The sequence below is a fragment of the Notolepis coatsorum genome, assembly GCF_963971535.1.
Source record: "Notolepis coatsorum genome assembly, chromosome: 8".
Classification (NCBI taxonomy): domain Eukaryota; kingdom Metazoa; phylum Chordata; class Actinopteri; order Aulopiformes; family Paralepididae; genus Notolepis; species Notolepis coatsorum.
In genome coordinates, this window is record NC_140172.1 from 40,038,126 (window position 1) to 40,058,142 (window position 20,017).

At 40.9% G+C, this 20,017-nt stretch overlaps 1 protein-coding gene across 2 annotated transcripts in view; it reads left to right on the forward strand.

Annotated features, from left to right (window-relative positions):
* The first annotated feature begins 1,946 nt into the window (after positions 1-1,946).
* Positions 1,947-20,017, forward strand: part of cpeb4b (cytoplasmic polyadenylation element binding protein 4b) — a 74,325-nt gene continuing 56,254 nt past the window's right edge. For both annotated transcript variants that reach the window (XM_084320265.1, XM_084320266.1), the window contains exons 1-2: positions 1,947-2,356; positions 9,135-10,388. In XM_084320265.1, the coding sequence (XP_084176391.1) occupies positions 9,180-10,388 (1,209 nt within the window). In that variant the 5' untranslated portion in view covers positions 1,947-2,356; positions 9,135-9,179. The remainder of the gene's footprint in view (positions 2,357-9,134; positions 10,389-20,017) is intronic.

Here is a 20,017-nt window from a genome sequence, read left to right on the forward strand (position 1 = left end):
TTGTACACAATTCTCACACTTTGGATGTTCTGCATAGAATAGAATAGAATTTGTATAATGAGCCTAAAGATGGAGTCGTGAAGAAGAACATGATCTACTTTTGAACTCAGCAAGGACAAGTGAAGCATCTAAACAAATTACAATAATAACAACAAACAAACAATTGACATTTAGACTTCAGCTGCAATATTAACTTCCATGATTACAAAAGCTTGATCAAGAAATACTTGCTGAACCTAGGTAATCCTAAAATTGTTCTCACGATCTGATTACAGCTGATGCCGTACAAGACCGGAGCTTACTGGGCGGATATATTATTTTTGGGTGGGTGGAAATGTTCTCTGGGATTCCATATATGGAACAAATGGGCGAGGTTACCGCTCAGTCAACCAATCGCACGCAACTAACGTGCACGAGGTTTGGCTGGTGAAAGACAGGCATCCGGATGTCGCGAGCATCTGTGTTAAGCCATCAGAAACGATCTAAATAAGACTTTGTAGTGCCCGGAGGAAAGAGGAATAAACGGAGGTAACGTAATGCTTGTTTAATGTACAAAGCCACGTCAGTCAACAAGAACACCAGTACATGAATCCCAGCACAGCCATGAATGAATAACAACCCGTGCAACCTAAATAGATGTCCCCTCTGGCGCCCGGTGCCAGATCATTAGTTCCCTCCCACTACACAACATAGTCAGAAGATGAACACGAACCAATACTGTAGTCACTACACCTTCCAGTTAAATTGTCGCCTTCAAAATAAAAGCGTTTTGCTTACGATTGTAAGTGTCTATGTGTACAGTACAACAAAAACAATAATAAGAATACGCAAGGAAACCCAGAAAATAGAGCTGTAGAAAACTATTATAGGATAAGTGGCTACATGAAAGGGCTACATTCAGGCTAAACATAATAGTAAAGTAAAAGTAAAGTACTATTTGATGACTCAAATACAAAGCAATAATAAGGATACTGTAGAATTAGTCATTTAAATACATTGTGGCATGGACATTATTTCGTTTGGCTTTCTACTACAGTCAAAAAAATACTTAGATGATTGTGCTAATTTTTATTTATTATTATCTTTTTCCCCCTTTTTTTCCATTTTTCTCCCCTCCCAATGTTAGTCGTTATGCCAATTCCCAATCCCCTTCCTGGTCGTTGCGCACTCTACCCCCTACCGTCAGTCTGGGAGGGCGGAGACTATCACATGCTTCCTCCGACACATGTGTACCCAGCCCACCACTTATTTTTACCTGGCAGCGCGGACTCTCACTGGGAGAGTGTAACGTGTGGAAGGATCACACTACCTCCCTCCAGATCCTTCCCTCGCTGTGCAGGCGCCCCGACCGAACTGTAGGAGTCGCTGTCCACAACGACCCGGACCCACCCACCGGCTTCCCTCCCGCTGACTCTGCCAATCGAGCCAGTATGACGGCCGGCCAAGCTGAAAGCAACGCAGCTGGATTCGTTACCAGTGTCTCTTGCGTTGGTGACGAGCGCCTTGTCCGCTGCGCCACCCAGCCGCCTATGATTGTGCTAATTTGTGCAATTTTATATTTATTCACTTTGTTGTGAAAGTAGACATCCTCCCACTTAGGACTTGCCAATGACAGGGACAAGATGGTACCAATTCATGTCACGACAATTGCCTTCTTCCTGAAGGCTTATCTTCAGTTTTCAGTGTTCAAATCCTTCTCAGGGGCACTTCACCCAAACATTTTATTTAATTTAGTTTGAGAGTTATTAGTTATTAGTTTGTTGTATTTGTACCCATTCTGCAATCTGTTAAATAACGTTTTCATTCATTCATTCATTTGATTCATTCATTCATTCATTCCTTCGACCTTTACTTTGAAATATGTGTATATCTTTTTGCTACCACCGGAAGTAGTATGTCCACGCGCACCGCTCTGATGACTCTCGCTGTCACTCGGCCATGGTCGGTTCTCGGAGAGGAGGCAGCCAACAAGCAGAGGAACCATAGGCTGGCTGTGTAGGAGAGAGAAGAAAAAAATTAAATTAAATAAACAATGACACCGACCGAATAAGGTTTACTAAAGTATCGAGGCCGATTAAATTGAACACATTTTCTGCGTAGCAATCTATTGATGATACAATCCTAGCAGAAAGGAGAGAGAGAGAGCGAGAGAGAGAGCTGTGTCATTGAGAAGGCAGGACACGTCAGGAGAAGAGAGAGAGGAGAAAAAGCTGCTGACCGACTGTACTGTACGAGTCGGCGATCAAACCAATCGCTTTGACTGCCATTAATAATTTCATCAAGGACATCTGCTGTCTGAGACAGAGAAGAATCTCAACTGAGCGCCAGCACCGGGATCGAGATTAGAAAGAAAAAGGTGAAAAGTGTTTTTAATTCGCCATAAACTGCCTAGCTAGCCCCCTTTGCTAACGTTAGCTTGTTAGCCGAGAAGGCTACGTCGTTAGCCGACCGGCTAACCTTATAACACCGTACAATTTACTCAACTCTGTCGCCTTGAATTATTTCTCACCCAATTACTAATAGTTTTATGTGACTATTGAATGTGAACTATGTGATTCTGTTTGATATATTTCCATAAATAATAAGGGATTGTTACGTGGGGGATTCTACCAGTTATCTATCTGTGCTTTCTTTTTTTTTTAGGTTACAATCTGTAACGTTAGCCAGATATAACTGCGTTGTGTGACAGCTGTCAAACAAGGTCAAAGATTTGTGTCTCTCGTTTAAAGCAATGAGTTAGTTTGCCTTTATATATCGTTATCATGACATGTAATTAATATCCCAAATTGGCCTGCTGTTGAAATAAATATGTGGCAAAAATGAGTTTTAGGATATGTGTATTACTGTATGTGCAAAATAAATCCTTGTTGTTTTTCAGTGAAGTGCCCCTTTAACGTGTTACCTTTTTATTATTTATGAATTTCACGTACACATGAATGGCGGATGAATAGTCAGATGTGGGACCTAATTGGTAGACCACAGATCAGGTGGCGATTTTGGTGTCAATATTCTGTTGGGGCCACATAATATCCTCACTAGAAAAACCTGACCACACAACTATAAACACACACACACACACACACACACACACACACACACACACACGCACACAGAAGTATTTCATGTGACTGACCAATTAAATCTCATAACAGTAATCACAAATTCCAGAAAGTCGTACCAACCATGTTGATCTACCAACACAACTTTGACACCAACATTATAGGACCACACAAATATAGTGTTATAGACCCCTCAACATCAAACACTCAAGACCTAATTCAATCAATACAGTGACCAACTGAATAATTGAATAACAAGTTGACTGACGAATTTCACTCCTTTTTAAACTAGTAACACAGGGGTTACGACAAGTTGTGTACGTGCACAGCCCGTGAAATATTCTTGCACATAATAAATTATACCGGCTACAACAGGAACGACAATTGCGTGCACAAGTTGCAGGAGAATAAGCGACCTCAGGCAGCCATTCATCTCATCAGTGTGAATATGGGTGTCTCTATTGTAGGCTACATCATTAATATAATAATTAGCATTGACAGTATTAACACTTTAATCGCCATGGGTTAAATTCATAATTTACCATCCCTCGCCAGCTCTATTTGTCTATGGAGAAGTTCCCCTTCTTTGCAGGGCTATAACTTTTTAAATTCTATTGCTAAATTGCCATTATTATGGCCCATTCAATGTCCTATATGTATTGTTCAGGGTGTAGCAACGTTAAACTTTTTCATTCACATATTCATACTAAAATATGGTCTAAAGTATAAGTATGTTTTTATCGTTTTCTGCAGATTTCTTCAGAACGTGATTTATAGCTCCAAATGCATTATATTGATGATCAAATACAGTTTGGTAGGAATCTGTGCGAGATAAAAAGTTTCAACTGGACGTGGTTCTAGAAGTTTCTACGCATCATCTGATGATGACCGGATGGGCGGGGGATCGTTTATAATTCCGTGGGCAGCGTTAGATGATTCATCCAGAGTGGGTCATATGTTCATCAGATCAGTTAGTATAGAAGACGTTAGAAAATAACGCTGAATCTTACCGTGGCTTCCTCGCGCCGCTGGCAGATGAGCGTGGAACAGATTTTTTTCTATTATGGGATGTAGAAATGCCCGATCCATTTCCAGGTTGTATAATAGTATATACGTCCAAATAACATTGTTTATTGAGTTAGGGCGAGCGATCTATTATCCAGTGTTTCAAGATGGAGTCGCGGGAGCTATAGCGAGTGGTCGGACCACATATGGAGTGAGCACTTCCGGTTCAAAGGGTGATTTCCGGTTGGCGATCTGCCGATCGGCCACCAGATGGCGCTCTTGAACCGCTAGAGAGTTGAGAGGAGATCAGCAGTGTGTCTCAGGGCTCCGGAAAGGAAATATTGAAATATTGACATCAAAGACGAGTGGCTCGGAATGACGTGAAAACTCGTCCGCGGCGATCATAGTGTTAATAACTGAAAAGTAGCATCTGCTGTTGACATCTTCACATTTGGTGTATAAGATAATAATCAATCAGATAACTATATCACATACTGTTCTATAGAAGGGTACTACTATCTTGAAAACCTGCAATTCTGTGCAGTAAAGTTAACTTTTTTGAGGAAATGCGTTTGGTGCAGTCACACCCAACTTTGTAAATTCTTTCTCATGTTTTCTCCCTCGACCACTCTTATCTTTGTACTTGGGGTCTCTTGGAGCATATAAAAGTAGTATATGGTTTTCAACCTCATAAAATTAGTCAACAGTTGTTTGCTTTGATAAAATACATTACATTGTCATGCATGTTTTTGTTTAAATAATATACTATGAAAATAAGGTGATATGCCAGACTATTAAAATAAATTGTATTTTTTGGACACGGTGTACGTGTGCGTATCAGAGAGAAACTGACTCACAAGGCTCTCGCATAATGCGATCACACCCACGCGCCTGGGGTAGAGGGTACAATTGGAGCTTTCCAGCTGCATATTACGCGCTCAGTTTATTCCACGTACATAGAGAATTTCACACGCTTGATGTAGCCCTCCTGTAAGGCGCAGTGGTTCTGCTTGTAGGCAAACTTCTGTCACCTCATTGATAAAATCCAGACATGCTAATTGCCCATTGACTTCCACTAGCATCGCTAATGAATGCTAACAATTTCTACTTCATCCAACAGAGGTCATTTTTGGAGAAGAAAGACGGGCGAGAAAGAACTTATTTGTTATTGAAACCAATTCTGTACAACTAAACCATCACCTTGATAGAAGCCACATTATAGTGCTATGCAAAACTATACTAATTGGCCTCGTTAGGCTCCTTTTACCTAAAATATTTGACTTTGATCTTGAAATGTAAACTTTATTCTTGAAATCCTCACATTATTCTCGATGTGCCATTTGACTTTGTTCCCATAATGTTCTCAGTTCATCTTGAAATGTCCTCTTTATTCTCACAGACTTTATTCTCAAAGGATAATGTATCATATTTTGTTCTTGTCATGGCCATATTACTCGTACGTAATGTAGGGACCATTGGTTGTACATTAGTACATTTAGTTGCCATATCCTGGTTTTAATAAGCACAAAATAAATATAGACAAATTGCCTAATGAATCATGATCTCTTCTTGATGAGCTTCTTTTACTCAGTCAAATTATTGTGGCTAATCTTTAGTGGAATGCCACCAATTTTCAACGTTAAAATATGCTTATAGCTTACCTTCAGAAAGTACAATACTGTGGTCATTAGTTGAATGTTGTAATGGGTTCCAGAGCAGGAATTGCCAGGCCTGGCTGTGTCGTGTCACATGAGCAGCTTACGCACCTTGTATGCTAATTTGGCAGCCCCTTATCAAGTACAATGCCAAACAAATCTGGGAATTAGAATGAACGATTATGAACTATGTGATTTGAGGGCAAACAAACAGAGCTTATTTGAATCAGAAATCAAAAGTAGGGGTTGGACAAAAAAATCTATCTAGGAATATATGGCGATACTTGCTCTTGTGATATATTATCGGTACACTGGAACCAAATATAGGCTAGTTATTTTTATTAAAACATGCAGGTAGATTCCCCTGCATTAAGTCTGTTAATATTTTGTCTTAGCAGAGTTCCTTGTGATGGCGCTTATCAAATGAATGAGGGTTGACAGACGTTAACTAACTTGCGGTGACGAAGAAAACAACTGCCACTACCAACAACTACACTACTACAGACCGTATCTATTGTGTTGTCACATGTTATACTGAAATTAAGAAAAATAAAACTTAGATTCAGAAGAGTTATGTTAGCATACAGTCCCTTTTAACATACTGTCTAGCAAGCCTGTGCAAGATGAACGTGTATGCAGAGTAATTAGTGAGGTGGGCTTCTATGGTGACTCACGACTCGGTCAAGGCCAGTGGTTTATGTTGGCCAGATGGTAGGACTATAGGCTAATCTAATGTCAAATTGAAAAGGCCATAATTCCCACACCATAAATTCAATTGACAGGAAACCTCATACACCTATCCAGGTGTCCTTGTTCTATACAGACCTTGATATAAATGGCAGCCATCAATCAAACTGGAGAAAGGGCTTGGCCTAGCACAAAATTATTTAAAAATTGATCAATAGGGAGCACCACACTTGCCAAAAAAGGGAGCAATGTGGCACAAACCCTGAACTATGAGTTGACCGGAAGAAATTGGTGCCTGGTGAAAAGAAAGTGATACATCTGGGCCTGCATTGCTTCCTTTTGCTTTTGTCCTTTTATTCTGGTTTGCATTCATTTCTGAAAACAAATATCAATCAAATATCTATAGCACCTTTTAAATTAATCACCTTTTAATCTGGTTCACCTAGCATGTCCCTAGCAATTGCCTTAATCCAGCACGATGATTTCGACAACCAGATTAAATAACATAACCTAATACTAATATTAAACCTACTAAATACTAAACCTACTAAAATGTCAACTCTAAACACAATGTTGTTGTGCTACTGTGTTGTTGGATGTTCATTAACAGGTTCAGCGCCAGAGGTCGCTGTGGGCGTATGGCCGTTGTGTGCCAGCGCTTTGTTCAATGGGGATAAATGCCGTGTTTGCAGTGCTAAAACGATATTAAATATTATAGCTATGGATCTAATAACATAGTCCAAGGGTTCCCAAAGTGGGGGGTCGCCAGCTGATAAATAATAATAATAATAAAATCCAAAAAAGATATTATTATTTTTTTAATGCAGTCAGGCCACTGAACTTAGAAGCAGGCCAGGCCAGTGTTTCTAGTTGCACCAGCGCAATAGTTCGATAACCTAGGTGGGATCACTGCAACTCACACAAGTTGGAGAACTATCTCTCTCTCTCTTGCTCTCACACACACACAAAGGGAGCTGCATGTGATTGGTGGAGGCGGGACCCTTACAAAAAACTGTTGTTGCTAATCATTGACACATGCTAGCCTGTAATAATCCCCCGCAGAAAAATCTACTTTGCATTTGATATATTGCAAATATATGCCATCACACACACTGGCATTTAAAGGGTTAGAATTATAAAATTAATATGTGGTGTTATGATCAGGGCTGAAGTTGAATAAAAGATTGTATTTTTTTCAATCTGAGATTACAAAAAAACTGAAAATCCATAAAAATCAGTGTTGTTGCTAATCATACATAAGATGTTTTTTAACAATAATTTGTGATATCACAAACACTGGCATTTAAAGGGTACAAATAAAAAAATGCCTGCACCAGAATACAGGAAATTAAGTCTTTGTAACAAAAAAAATCCTGGTGGGGGACCCCCAGACCCCCTGCTTAAAAAGTGGCTTGACTGGGGCTATATTTTGCACTATATTTCCTGGCCTGAATGATTTCCCCAGTCCGGCCCTGGTTAAAAGCCTCCAATGCTTATTAGTGTGTGTGCGTTTGAACGTTTGCATGTTTCAACCATACATTTCCATTTATAAAAAAAAAATATATATATATATATTATAATTTTATTTAAATTTGTTGATACCTCCTATAATAGTGGGGGTTGCGGCTCTCTGACACCGTTATTTGGGGGTCGCGGCCTGAAAAGTTTGGGAACCCCTGACATAGTCGATTGTCAGTGAGTTTCTTCCGGTCAAGATGCAAAAAACTGATATTTTTTTCATCCATATACCGTTTTATACCGTGGTGAATATGAGTATAGTTTTCAAGTGATTCTGTGTAATCCCAGGAAACGGCGCCAAAACAGCGTTTTACTGCACTATTATAAATCGTGCCATTTCTCGCCTGGATCAATAATCAATCTGAAATCAATGCTAGATTATCGGTATTATGTTTCATCATGCATGCATGAAAGGGTGGGGGGGAGGTTGTTTTTCTATGCTTCGATCGCCACCAACGGAATAAGATACACAGTACATTACAGAGACACACGCTCCGATTATCGGATCAATGCAAGATTGATAACATTATAGTCCTTACATTGTCTATGATGTACTGCAAAAAGAATAGTCCAATTATCTGATCGCCATTCCAAATACTGATCGCGATCGTGTTTCCAACGTAATCCACCAAAGAACACTAACCGGGGGGGCCCGACCCTTGTCGATGCATGTGTTATAAGCGGAGTATTTTGACCGGAGTATTTAGACCCCGCCCGCACGCCGCAGCTCGGCCCAGACAACAAGCAACATCGTTTCAAATGGAGTGCAATAGCGGCCACAAGGCGTTAGGCGGCGGTAGTGGATGTTTGCGATCTCAGACCCATTCCCAATGATAACATCAGGCTGGATGGATGAATTATGAAGGGAAATATCGAATAAAAGAAATAACGATGAAAACCAGACTTTTCTCGGGTTTGGCACCCAACGTTCTGCGAGTTAACCCGAAATATGTCGCGTCTGGCGTCCATTGTGTTAAGACCAGTTGAATATTTCAAAAAGCAAGATTTTTAAAGTTTAACAATTAAGCTAACCTACGCTATATTTTCTTGTGTCTGCCATTAGCATAAAATATTTTCTGTTGCAGCATGAATATTGATAATGTCCCATTACATGATTGTCCGTGAACCAGGTTGTTGATCTACAATGGTAGCACAGGGACAGATTGCCAACTCATTAAATGCCATTCTGCTTGTTCCCCTCTGTCCGTAGGACCTAACGATCACGGGATAGCATTTGTGTGGGGGGAGAAAACAAATGGGGGATTTCGGGTTTGGAGTCCTAGTTCAAAACAACACTGGCAACAAGTCCGCATTCCCGGTACGATTCCACCCGCATCCGCATCTGCAGCCCCCACACCACCACCAGAATGTGTCGCAGAACCCGGCCGCTTTCATAAACGGCACCACAGCCGCAGGGAATGGCACCACGGGAGGCTCTCCCTGGCTCTTTTCTGCCTCTGCCACCCACAACAGCATGCAAGACGAAATCCTGGGGGGTACGGAGAAGCCCAAAGCACTGCAGCAACAGGAAATGCAGGAAACACAGGAGAAGCAGCAGCAGCAGCAGTTGTCTCCCGGGAGTCACCAGGAGAGCGGAGGTGGCGGCGGCATCATTTCGGAACTAGAGAAGGCCCGCTCGGAGGAAGGCAAGGTGGATAATGGCACCTCTGAGGGAAGTAATGGGAAGGAGAAGCAGCTGCGTCTCGAGTCCCCAGGTCTTACAGGCTTTGATTACCAGGAGACATCGGGCCTTGGGGGAACGGGTCCGGTCCAGTCCAGTGCCACGTCATCGTCTCTTACCGGGTTCAACAACTGGTCAGCTGCCATTCAGCCGGCGCCATCCACCATCATCAACGAGGACGTCAGCTTCTTCAACGCGGCTTCTGCTAACAATGGACCCCTGCTGTTCCAGAACTTCTCACACCACGTCAGCCCTGGGTTCGGTGGAAACTTCTCCCCGCAGATAGGACCTGCGGCAGCGGCCTTGTCCCAGCACCACCCTCCTCCCCCACCACACCCCCACTTCCAACACCCTCACAACCAGCACCAGCAGCACCGGCGCTCCCCAGCCTCCCCTCACCCTCCGCCCCCCTTCCCACACAGGAATGCGGCCTTCGGTCAGCTGCCGCATCTCTCGAACAGCCTGAACAAGCCCCCGTCCCCCTGGGGTCCGGCCAGCTATCAGAGCCCCTCCCCCTCCCCTGGCTCCTCCACCTCCTGGAGCCCCGGAGGAGCCTATGGTAGTGGTGGTGGCAGTGGCTGGGGGGGATCCCAGGGCAGAGAGTACCGCCGGGGCCTGAACGGTGGGATGACCCCCATCAACTCTATCTCTCCACTGAAGAAAACCTTCCCCAACAACCACGTAGCATCCCAGAAGTACCCCCGTAACAGTCCTGCAGGCTTCAACCCCAAGTCCTGGATGGATGAAGGAGTGGGCCGCAGTGACAATATCTTCCCCTTCCAGGTCAGTTCGCATTTTAATCATCTGACTGTAGCCGCTTGTTGTTGCCCTATATGCCCTTAATTGATTTCTACAAATTGTTTCTGTGTGAATGATTTAGTTTGATTCTCTTCAAGGGGAGCTGGATGTTGGTTCGGTTCTGTGTGATGGCATGTGTGAGCAGTGTGTGTGTTTTTGTGCTCAAGCTTTCATACACTATACAGCAGGGGTCAGCAACCTTTTTGACATGGAGTGCCTGTTTGAAATATAGTTGTAACTAGTGTGCCTCAACAATATTCCATGCATCGTAATTTTTTTTCTCATAATCAGGTCTTTTTAATGATAATTTTTACATTATTACATCATTATTGTTATTGTTATTATTAACAATATTATTATGATGGTTGTATCAACCCTAAATCTGAGTTGGGGGGGGGGGGGGGGGGGGAATGCAATGCAGACAAACAGCTGCATACAGTGCGACCATTTCACTCACATTTGCCCATTCATTTTTGGACACATCACACACCATCGGTGTGTGTACTGTACGTTTGCTGTCATAGCTCCACCTACAGGCCTAATGGAGAACACCAGGAGAACACCAGGATGGAGGGTGAATGTGAGGTATATCGTGTAAATAAGTTTTGATTGATCGCAAGACTACACTGTAAAAAAATGAATAATAATAAGTTACCAGAACTTAATATTGAGTTCAGTTACTGTGCATTAAGGTTTTCAGTTTTCAATCCATAATAAATTAACAGAAAAATAAGTACACAACCACATTATTTCAACCTAATAAAACTGTTTATTGTCATTGTTTTAAGAACACAAGTTGACTTGGTAATACTCACATTTTGAGTAAAAAACATTGCCTTTAACATGTGCAATGTTCAATGAAATGGAAAAATTAATAATAAAATGTGTTGATTAATCCCACTGGTCACAACGGTGACCGTAGGGGTGGACGGTATAAACGGTATACGGTATAAACGGTATGAATTTGCTCTACGGTATGGATTTTGACTATACCGTCTAAACCGGTAGTGCAGCTCTAAAATACCAATGACGTCATGTAACCACAGCGCGACTATTTCACTCGCATTTGCCCCTAAAAATAGATAGAATTAGTCATAGATAATAGATATGTGCGAACTGGAAAAAGTTATTTAGGAGGCTTCGCGCAGTGGGCGTGCCAGCCCCTACCGCACGCATGTAAACACGGATCTAGTAGTCTAGTGGGACGGGACACGGGAGCTCAGCTGTCGGCGGCGTCTCCCTGAGCTAACGTTAGCTTAGCTACCGTTACAAAATGACCCAGTCAACTATTCACTTTTAGTTTAATACATGATGAGGCATTGTCTAACCGAACGGTATCTAGTCGGCCAGCTACCGATAGCTCCTGACATCAACAAACGCTCCACAAAGTCTAGTAGAGAGAGACGTGTGTGTGCTACCTGTTAGCCGTTAGCTCACGTTAACCCAAGTTAGTTCACCGTTCAAAACGAAATGTCCCATTGAACTAAATAATTCACTGAGGCGTTGTATTAACGTTATATATCCGGCTTAGCCGGATAGCTCCTGATATCAATGTCTTATAACACTGATTCGATGCGTATTCGAGCTGAGGGCTTGCTAACGTTATTCCAATACAATAGGGTCCAGGTGCAGCGCCGGAGAATCCTGGCCGTAGCTCTGCTCGAGGCTACTAGAGTATAGGTCCAGGTGCAGCTCCGGGGAATCCTGGCCGTAGCTTGAGGCTACTAGAGTACACACAGACAGTGGAGCTTGTTGCGTGGTGGCGATGTCTCGCAGATAATACAAGTACAAGTCTAATTATATAATATATATATTTTATAAAAAAAAAAAAAATTATATAAAATAAAAAAAAAAAAAATTATCAAAAACGATGATACCGTGATATATACCGTTACCGTCTATGCTTCAAATTATACCGTGATATAAATTTTAGACCATACCGTCCACCCCTAGGTGACCGTAATAATGTTTTTGTTATAAGGCTCTGCAAATGTTACTGAATGATGTAGCAATGTATTTCCAGCTAAATTGAAATAATAAACAAATAAAGGGTCTCAATTAAATATGTGGTAGTAAAAAGAACCTGTGGGAGGATTTCAACAAGATAAATGTGACAACAGTGCAAAATATTTCACTATAATATTTCAAAGCAAAAAAAAAGTATATATATATATATATATTTTTTTTTTAATGCTGCCCTCTGTGCCTATGAAAATGCCTGCGTGCCTAGGGTTGCCTACCCCTGCTATACAGTATACATTAGTGCTGACCTTCGATATTTTTTTTGGAATTCGAAGCTTCGGGCCGAGATTCGATTTTAATTTGAAGCTTCGAAATAAAAATAATTTTTTTTTTTAATTATAATTATATATTTTTTTTTATGTTGTGGGACTTGTACAGCACTTTGTTCAACTTTGTCAGTGCTGTAAAGTTTAAACCTTTTTAAATCTTAGACAAACTAAACACTTTGCTTCCATGAAATATTGTAAGCCGTCATTTGAGGCTTTATAAAAGCAGCACAATGAACACAAATCTGTCAGTGCCGAGTCCGATCTCATCTTAAATAACAAACAGCATTGCTTGTTGTAGTTAACAAAGAGAGGCAGAGTTGATTTTGCAAACAATTTAATAAAAATATTCATATATATATTTCTTTACATAATCGAATTTTATTTTCATATTCGAAGCCCATGCCCATCGAACGAAGCTTCGAAGTATTTAAGACAGCCCTACTATACATCATACACTGCTGCTTGTTAGCTGCTAATTCTACTACAGTATGTACCGTAGCTGCTATTTTTAGGGCCTGGGTGGTAAACATGGAATCACATGGTGCATTTGTCACCATGTTGTTCGCCTGGACATTGGTCATTCGTTTCTGTTTCTCATTGGCTATATATGATGATGAGTAATGTGGTCCTGTCACTGCAGTGGCGTGTGCCACGTTTTTACAAGGTGGAGGAGGGGATGAGAGCAGAGAGAGAGGGAAGAGAGAGAGGAGAGAAGAGAGAGAGAGAAAAGAGAGAGGGAGGGAGAAAGAAGAGAGGGAGAAGAGAGAATAGAGGGGGAAGAGAGGAGAGAGAGAAAGAAAGAGAGAGGGAGAGAGAGCTCCTCTCCCATTCAGAAAAGGAGAACAAAAATGGGAGGTTCCTATTGTGTCGACAAGATCACAGGGTGTCCATTTGCGTATTTCATTCTGTGAAATGTATCCTAATTATTTTTAAGATTACTGTGTTATTAATAACCCTGGACGTTGGCCCCAGAGCCTAGCAACCGGTCTTAAAAATGCCACCCTATTTATAATGTGATTTTGATAGCTGGGTTCACACACGATATAAAGACTGCTTGGATAACATATTATCACATTTTAGGACATCAATGGGTACAGAGAGGTAAAGAGACGATGGAGGTGGATAAAAGCTATTGATCAAGCCAGAGATTGATTGTATTGGTTAGGAGGTAGGGTATAGGGACGGATGAGGGTTGTGCCCATCCCGTTAGTGATGTGATGAGGGTTGCTAGCTATAGGCCCTATTTAGACCACTGGTTCTCAACATTGGGTCCGGGGACCCGCAGCAGGGGTCCTTGAGGTGGTCCCCATCAATAAAGGGGAATATTACCTACCTAGTTTAATTTCACTACAGCATTTCATTCACTAGAAGTTAGAATGAGTGACAATTATAATCATAGGTTTCACTTTCTCCCATGTTATCTCCTCAGATGAGGGTTACTGAGACAGAATTGTATGAAGTGTATGACGATATGGGGGTCCTTGACACTAAAGAGGTTGATGTTTAGGTGTGTATCCTCTAGGGGTGCACCGATGTATCGGTCGGGTATCGGTATCGGCAGATAAGTGCCTTGTTGACTGCAATCGGCCTATCGGCCGATAAGCTCGAATGTGCCGATGGCAGTAGCCGATAAATATCCATCAATTTGTGTAGCGTCAAGACAAAAAAAAGTTCACTTGCGACCTGCACAACGCCGCCACCGGCCCACACACACACACAAGCTACTGCATCAAAGTTACTACTTGTGATTAACAAGGCATTCGTTTTGTGGCATTAACGTTATATAGTTAGTGTTACACATTCAATAACATTCAGCATATTATTTACCCGAACGTAGCAAGCATTGTTCATACTAGCTCAGTTCCTTCCGTTGCTCACAGAGCCCTGAGTTTTACCCATTCTGCAATCTGTTAATAACGTTTTCAATCAGACACATGTATAGAAAGGCTTTGTTTTTATTATAACATTAGTTGCAGTAAAATCATTATGCCTCATTTAAGTCATCCTGCGGAGCTAAAAGCTAAACGTCAGCCGCGCCGTGTTGTTGTTGTTCTAGAAAACCTCTCGTGAAAATCAATGGCGGACAAAAGCAGAAGTAAAAAATGTATACGCGCTTCCGATTGGTGGTAACAGCAGAGGCGGGTGCAAGCAGTGTGTAACGTAATTGGCAGAATCGACTGTCAATCAAAATTTCATTGGTTGAGACAATAGTATCTAGCTGCAGCCCAGCAGGTAGACCATGCTGGGAGAACTAGTATCTAGCTACAGCCCTGCAGAACATACTGGGAGAGAGATAGTGCTATTTCTTGATGTTTCCTTTTTTTAAGTAAGTAAAGAGGCCTATGTTCATATCGGTGAGCACAATTTGTAACACAAATATACAGTAGTAGTAAAAAATATATACGGTATATATTAAAAAAAAAAAAAAAAAAAAACGTTGCCACAAATATCGGAATCGGTATCGGCCGATTGTGTTAGTTGAACAATCGGTATCGGTATCGGTGGCAAATTTTCATATCGGTGCATCCCTAGTATCCTCTTCTCTTTACTAGGTACTTAATACTAGTTCTCACTGGCTTATCATAGCTACAGTACTACTGACAACAAACGTATTGTTGAAAATATACACTGACTGCTGTTTACTCTTGGATACATTTGATAAAAAAAACCGCAACATTATGTCATACAGTCTAGACGTGACTTGTCATTTGCGGTCCGCCGATGGACCGCTCGGGCTAAAGAGGTTAGTGAAATATCAGTTTAGGAATATTATTCATATGCAAGCGAATTTTTACCGGAAAAATATTTATCTTATTTTTCGGGATTGGGCATAAAAGAAAACATTTCTGGTTCCTGTTGGTTGTCAGTTAAGGCCATGGGTAGGTAGGGAATTTATTTTATTAAATTTTTTCCCACGGCGACTATGGATAGGGAATTTCTTTATTTAATTCCAATGTTCACGACAACATGGATGCATGTACTCTGCCAGCATGTTTAATATCCATAATACTAAAGGTTTGACTAAGATTTTTATGAAACTTTATTGTAAAAAAAGAAATGTGTTTTTATTTTTATTTTTTTAAACTCATAAAATAAATTGGGTCGCACCTAAATCGGCAGGGTCGGTCGGCAACCGGAACCAAACAATTTTTTCTTTTAGGCCTTATCTACCACAAAACTGAACATTATTGGCATAGATTGGAGCGCAGTTCGTTTGTCTACCTTCTGTGAACGTTGAGCAACAATCCGCGTTGCAAACTGATTCAAAATGGTGGAGCCATATCCATTATAAGAAAGGAGATTTCATTCACGGTTCTTGCTGCACGCCTGGTGATACTAAATCCAAATTGAACTCTGCCATTGGAAAGAGTAGATTTAGCCCGATCCATAGATGTGCAACTTGGCTATAATAAGGTCATTTATAGGCCTGGTATTCTATATTCTATAATAATTTTTCAAATTGCATTTCTCCGGATGGCAGAATTCAGTACTGTATCCTGTTTAATCATCTTCATTTGCTTAGATTTTTTGTTGATCTCAAGAAGGTGCTGAACGAGCTCAGTGGCAGAACAATCTTTCATGTCTGGTCATTTAGCATTCACCGTCAAAGATGCAAAGAAAAATCATAATTTATATTCTCCTTTTGTTTCATCACAATTTACTCAAGCCTAGTAACAGACACAATATTTCTGACACTGGGAATACATTCCCTGAGATCCATATATGTCCCTAGATACCAAGAACATGCAAATGGACCTTGTAGAAGTGGAGCAACCTTTCATTTACTTACAGGGCTCCAGAGTGTGACTGTTTTCTGGTTTCATAATACAACGTTTCCGAATGGACGTTTGGATTAAACAAAGTGTATGCAGTGATGCTTTCCCAGCGGAACACAAGCTGCTTAATGTTACACAGGTATGTTATACACGTTAATTAAGCTATGTAACGTTAGAGCACAAGTGCACAACCCTTTAGCTTTAGCTAACGTTAAGATAGCAGGAGCCGTCGGCCAACAAAGCTGTTTAAACAAATGTATTCACAAAATGGATTATCATTCAAACGTTATTCAAGCCTCCCGTGACCAGTAAGTAGGTACGTCTACTAACTCAACCGCAGCAATGTGCGCTATGTGCCTAAACTTTGCTGAAGTCAAGACTCGACAGTACAGTACACTGGAGTGAGGTGCGGACTGAAGTGGCCATTTTTCTAAATAAAATACCCGAAATACTATTAGTATAGGGAGGTGTAGTGGTTACATGATTGCTGTTTCCGGCTGGTCCACCATCTTGAAAACACAATGTATTTGCCCATTTCTAAATCATCTAGTTTAAAACAAATAAAGCATCAACATTTGCATGGAGTACCTTTCTGTGCGTATTCATCCACAAATAGCTCAACATGAAAATATTCGCAATTAATTGTAAAAAAAAAAAATCACTGAATTTTATTTCAACCAAAAATGCTTAACAAATAATGTTAGAATGATGGAAGGGAACTCATTTTGTGCAAAAATTGAAAGCTTTCCAAATGTTCATGAGGTAGAATTGTTACAATAGCCGATAATCCATTTTCCCAAAGATAAATCGCTATACGGGTGGACCTCGCGGGCGGACCAAAGTGACGTCGGACTACACCTCCCTATTTAGGAGCAAATTGTTTGCATGATTAAAAACGATGGTTCGAACATCTGTTTGAAAAACCCTGGCGAATGTTCGAATCCCAAAAACAGGCTTGGGACAGCTCTAACTGGAGCTGAGCTGAATGTGTTAAAATAGACATAAAAAGGTGAAGGATTGGACTTTGCGAGCTAACTGCAATACAATGTTATTTTTACAATAATTTACATAACATCTTAAGAAATTACTAATGTGTATGGAAACTGACAAAAAAGGTAATGATAAAGGTAACGCTTAAAATGTATTATTGCAGCGGCAAAAGGCGCAGTGGACATTTTTGGGTGCACCTAAATTATGTGCTGGTGCACCTAAATGAAAAAGTTAGTCTGGAGCCCTGACTTAGGTATGTATTTTTAGACGGATTTTCAGAAAATAGGGCTAGGGCTTAACAGGTTAATATACTATCTATTACCAAATATAAAGATAAATTCATCATTAGTAGGGGTGTAAATATTTGACCCCACAACGATTAGATTAGATTACGATTATTCAGGCAACGATTCAATGCATCATGAAATCTCTTCATTTGACCGCCATTAGATACATTTTCGATCAGTTAATTTTCGATCAGTTAATTCCCCCCAAAAAATACACAATGTGGCTGGAGGAACTGATTCACTCAGCATGACTGGACTATAGGTCAATAATAGGGGTTCGATGCATCATGAAATCTCTTGACCACGATTCGATGCGATACGACCTTAGGATGCATCAATGCATTGTTACACACCCCTAATCATTAGTGAAGATTAAGATATTTAGAATATAATATAGAATAGAACATGCAATGCAAACTAGTTTGGTTCCAGCTCAAATATAGTTCAGTTAATGTCTCTTTATCTTTTTGTTCTTCTTTTTTAAAGATGGCTGGGGGTGGAAGAAGTAAAGTAAAAAAAAAAAATATATATATATATAATAAATACACATTATATATAGAATATCTGCCAATATACCATTATCAGAATATTTTACGTAATATCAGTAATCGGCCCCAAAAATCCAGTATCTGTTGGGCTCCACTTTCCACAGAGGTTTCTTTATCTGCCTTTTCCCCCAGTATGATTATCTTTCCACTGCAGAGGAGAATCCATCCGTGGGAACCCATTCTCAGTTGTTCGCAATGAGGATGGAGTGTCTGCAGCCGTGTGCAGCTGAGTAGAGGAAAAACTCTGCGCCCGCCGTCTCTTTTCAGAGCACCCCCAGCAGGCCGATGCTGTCATCAGTAGGGCTGGGTATCGAAATTCAAACCTTTTATGGTATCGATCTAATTAAATAAATAAAATAGAAAAATGCTGTAGTGTTGAAATTTACTACCTAATTAGTTAATCTCATCCGTGGCAGTGAACCAATAAGCACGTTTGTCCTGAGATATAACATTTCTTCTGTCCCCCAACAACCACTATCCAAAATTTAACAACGCCTCCGATTGGCTGGCTCACACGGCACACGTGACACATATAACTTGGTAAAGTAAGGTATCGAAAAAAGTATAGTTTTGGTATTTAGAATCCCAGGTAAATACAATACCCAACCCTAGTCATCAATGTGGCTTTTTGTCAGCCAACCAATCACTGCGATAAGAGCTTTTATTTTCCGTTAGCACGGAGGCGATATGACTCATTATTATTCACTCGGGTCACTAACACTGTTATTGTGGCATTTGACATGGCAGGGGGGATTGCTGAATATAACCAGCAATGTTAACCACTAGCCAGCTCTTTATCCTTTTCTACAGGCTCAATGTTGGAGGCAGGTATGGAGAACCTCCCTGGTACTTTGTTGAGAGTCTGGCCCAGTTCCTTGTTAGAGATTCAGTCAAAATGCAGTAGAATCGAGAACTCCTTGGTCCTACAATTATTATTATTATTATTTGTATTATTTTTATAATTAAATTGTTTCTTTTCAGTGCAAATCCATGACTGATACAGATAAAATAATTAGTTGTAGTTATTAACTACATATCAAAATAACAATCTGTCACTGTCAATAGCAGCCGAGTCAATAGCAGCTTCTCCAAAATGGCTAAATGGCATCCATTTTAAGCGCTGGAGTGGAGGAGTTTATTCCCGGGGCAGATGTACCCCGAGCGATAGCTAGTGTTACTGTGGCAGCAGCCTGGTGCCCTTGCTTGTTAAAATCAGACCAGGCAAAGTATCTTTGTCCCTGTGCCCTCTAGATACTGCAGAGGCAAGGTGGATGTTGAATGGTCTGACTGTGTACCCAACTGGCTGTGTGGCTTAAACGGATGATGATAATGTTTTGCTTAGAGAATATTGGTTGTTTTTAAAAATGAACATGTTACCTGACACAGTGCTTATTAAACTTCAGAAGTATGATTGACTTCTAGGTGTCATGTTACTCTGCCATGTAGACGGATCTGGATCGTGTTGCACCAGTGGAGCTGTTGCTGCAGAAACCACTGTTGAATTATTACTCAGGGAGTCTATGGTGTGTAGACGTTCTTGTTATTCAGAGGTTACCGCAGATTGCCTTGTCTCAGGGTTATCTTTGGCAAAGCTCTATTGGGCTAAGGCCCTAGATGTTATTCTTGTTTGTTTGCATTTCAAATAGCCATAGGGCTAATTGGCTTAGGCACTCAGTTTCACCTGTGAGCAAGAATGGTTTTGGCTTAGCCATAGATGGTAGC